Here is a 1,682-nt window from a genome sequence, read left to right as displayed (position 1 = left end):
TAGCTGCAGCAAGACACAGCTAGCGGTGGCTAGCTGCAGCAAGACACAGCTAGCGGTGGCTAGCTGCAGCAAGACACAGCTAGCTGCAGCTGCGTGCAGCTAGCCGGCGGCCTGTTTGCTGCTGCAGCAGCCCGGGGCGCATGCAGCAGCCCAGCTGCCCCACTGAGCTGCAGCAAAACGAGCAAACCCTAAACCCTAATCCTAAACCCTCAATTAGGGTTTGCAGCAGCTCAATCCAGAGAGACGCGGTTAGCTGGCATATACGCTCAGCTGCGGAGTCCGCACCTAAGCCCTAAACCCTAAACCCTAAACCCTAAACCCTAACCCTCGGGCTGGCAGCGCTGCCAGCTCTCGCCAGCAGCCGGCGCAGCTAAGTCCGTAAACCCTAAACCCTAGAAGTTGCAGCTATTAAGTGTTTTGGGCGCGAAAAGTAGCAGCAAAGTGTGCAAAACCCTAAACCCTAAACCCTAAACCCTCGGCGCATGCAGGCAGCAGCTGCGGCCGCCTGTAGGCAGCAGCAGCGACAGCCCGTCGCTGCAGTTCGCGTTTGTTTCTTTTTCTTCAAAAGAAAATAAAAAAGAAATTAAATTAAATTAAAAAATAAAAGAAGAAGCAGCTGCTGCCCCCTGCAGACTGCAGCCGACCGACAACCCAGCAGCAGCAGCAGCAGCAGCAGCAGCAGCAGCAGCAGCAGCAGAATGACTCCAACGCCGCAGGAGCAGCAGCAGCTGCTGCAGAGCATTCGGCAGCAGCTGCAGCAGGGCACAGCAGATGTCAGCCGCTGCAGCGAGCAGCTGTCGCAGCTGAAGCTGCTGCAGGTTGCTGCGCTGGCGGGAGTTGCTGCTGCAGCAGCAGCAGCAGCAGCACCAGAGCCAGCTGAGGCGCAGCGGCTCATCCTGGCCCGCAGCACCTTCGAGACTGCAGCAATGCTCTGCGTCTACCAACTGCAGCAGCAGCAGCAGCAGCAGCAGCAGCAGCCGCAAGACGAAGAGACTCACGAGCAGCAAATGAAAGACACAGCAGATGCTTTCCAAAGACACATGAATATGCTGCAGCCCTTCTACGCCGACTTGGCCCACGTACCCAAACCCTAAACCCTAAACCCTAAACCCTAAACCCTTGTTGCTGCTGCAGGGCTTGCTGGCCGGCGCTGCTGCATGCAGGTCGCGGGCAGTCGCCGCTGCGAGCAGCAGCAGCAGCAGCAGCAGCAACAGATTAGCTGCTGCTGCTGCAGCAAAGCCCCCACTGCGTGCATGCGTGGGATGCTGCTGCTGCTGCTGCTGCTGCTGCTGCTGCTGCTGCTGCTGCTTCGGCTATCTGAGCCCAGGCGCCACATTGAGTTTGCTCGCTTTTGCTGCTGCATTATTTGCTGCATTATTTGCTGCATGCGCTGCTGCATTATTTGCTGCAGCACCTGCTGCACTAGCTGCTGCACTGGCTGCTGCGTTTGCTGCTGCACTTGCTGCTGCTGCTGCTGCTGCTGCTGCTGCAGGTGCTGCCGCCTTCGGAGCTGCAGCAGGAGCTGCAGTGTCTGCAGCTGCTGCACTACTTGTCGGGGGACTGCATTGCTGAGCTGCACGTGGCCCACGACAGGCTTTCTGAGGAGGTGTGGGGCCCCACACCTGCTGCTGCTGCTGCTGCTGCTGCTGCTGCTGCTGCTGCTGCTGCTGCTGCTGCTGCTG

General features: G+C 58.9%; 1 protein-coding gene across 1 annotated transcript; it reads left to right on the top strand.

Moving 5' to 3' along the window:
* Positions 1-698: 698 nt before the first annotated feature.
* ENH_00041450 (26S proteasome regulatory particle non-ATPase subunit, putative) lies at positions 699-1,606 on the top strand (the record flags this gene model as incomplete). Its single annotated transcript, XM_013580793.1, has 2 exons — positions 699-1,079; positions 1,493-1,606. Coding segments are annotated over 2 exons (495 nt in total), but the record flags the coding sequence as incomplete, so codon positions are not given.
* Between the last annotated feature and the right edge of the window lie 76 nt (positions 1,607-1,682).

This window comes from Eimeria necatrix, genomic scaffold, assembly GCF_000499385.1.
Source record: "Eimeria necatrix Houghton genomic scaffold, Enh_scaff3048, whole genome shotgun sequence".
NCBI lineage: Eukaryota > Apicomplexa > Conoidasida > Eucoccidiorida > Eimeriidae > Eimeria > Eimeria necatrix.
Note: the sequence above shows the minus strand (reverse complement) of the source record. Positions and strands in the feature narration are given on the sequence as shown.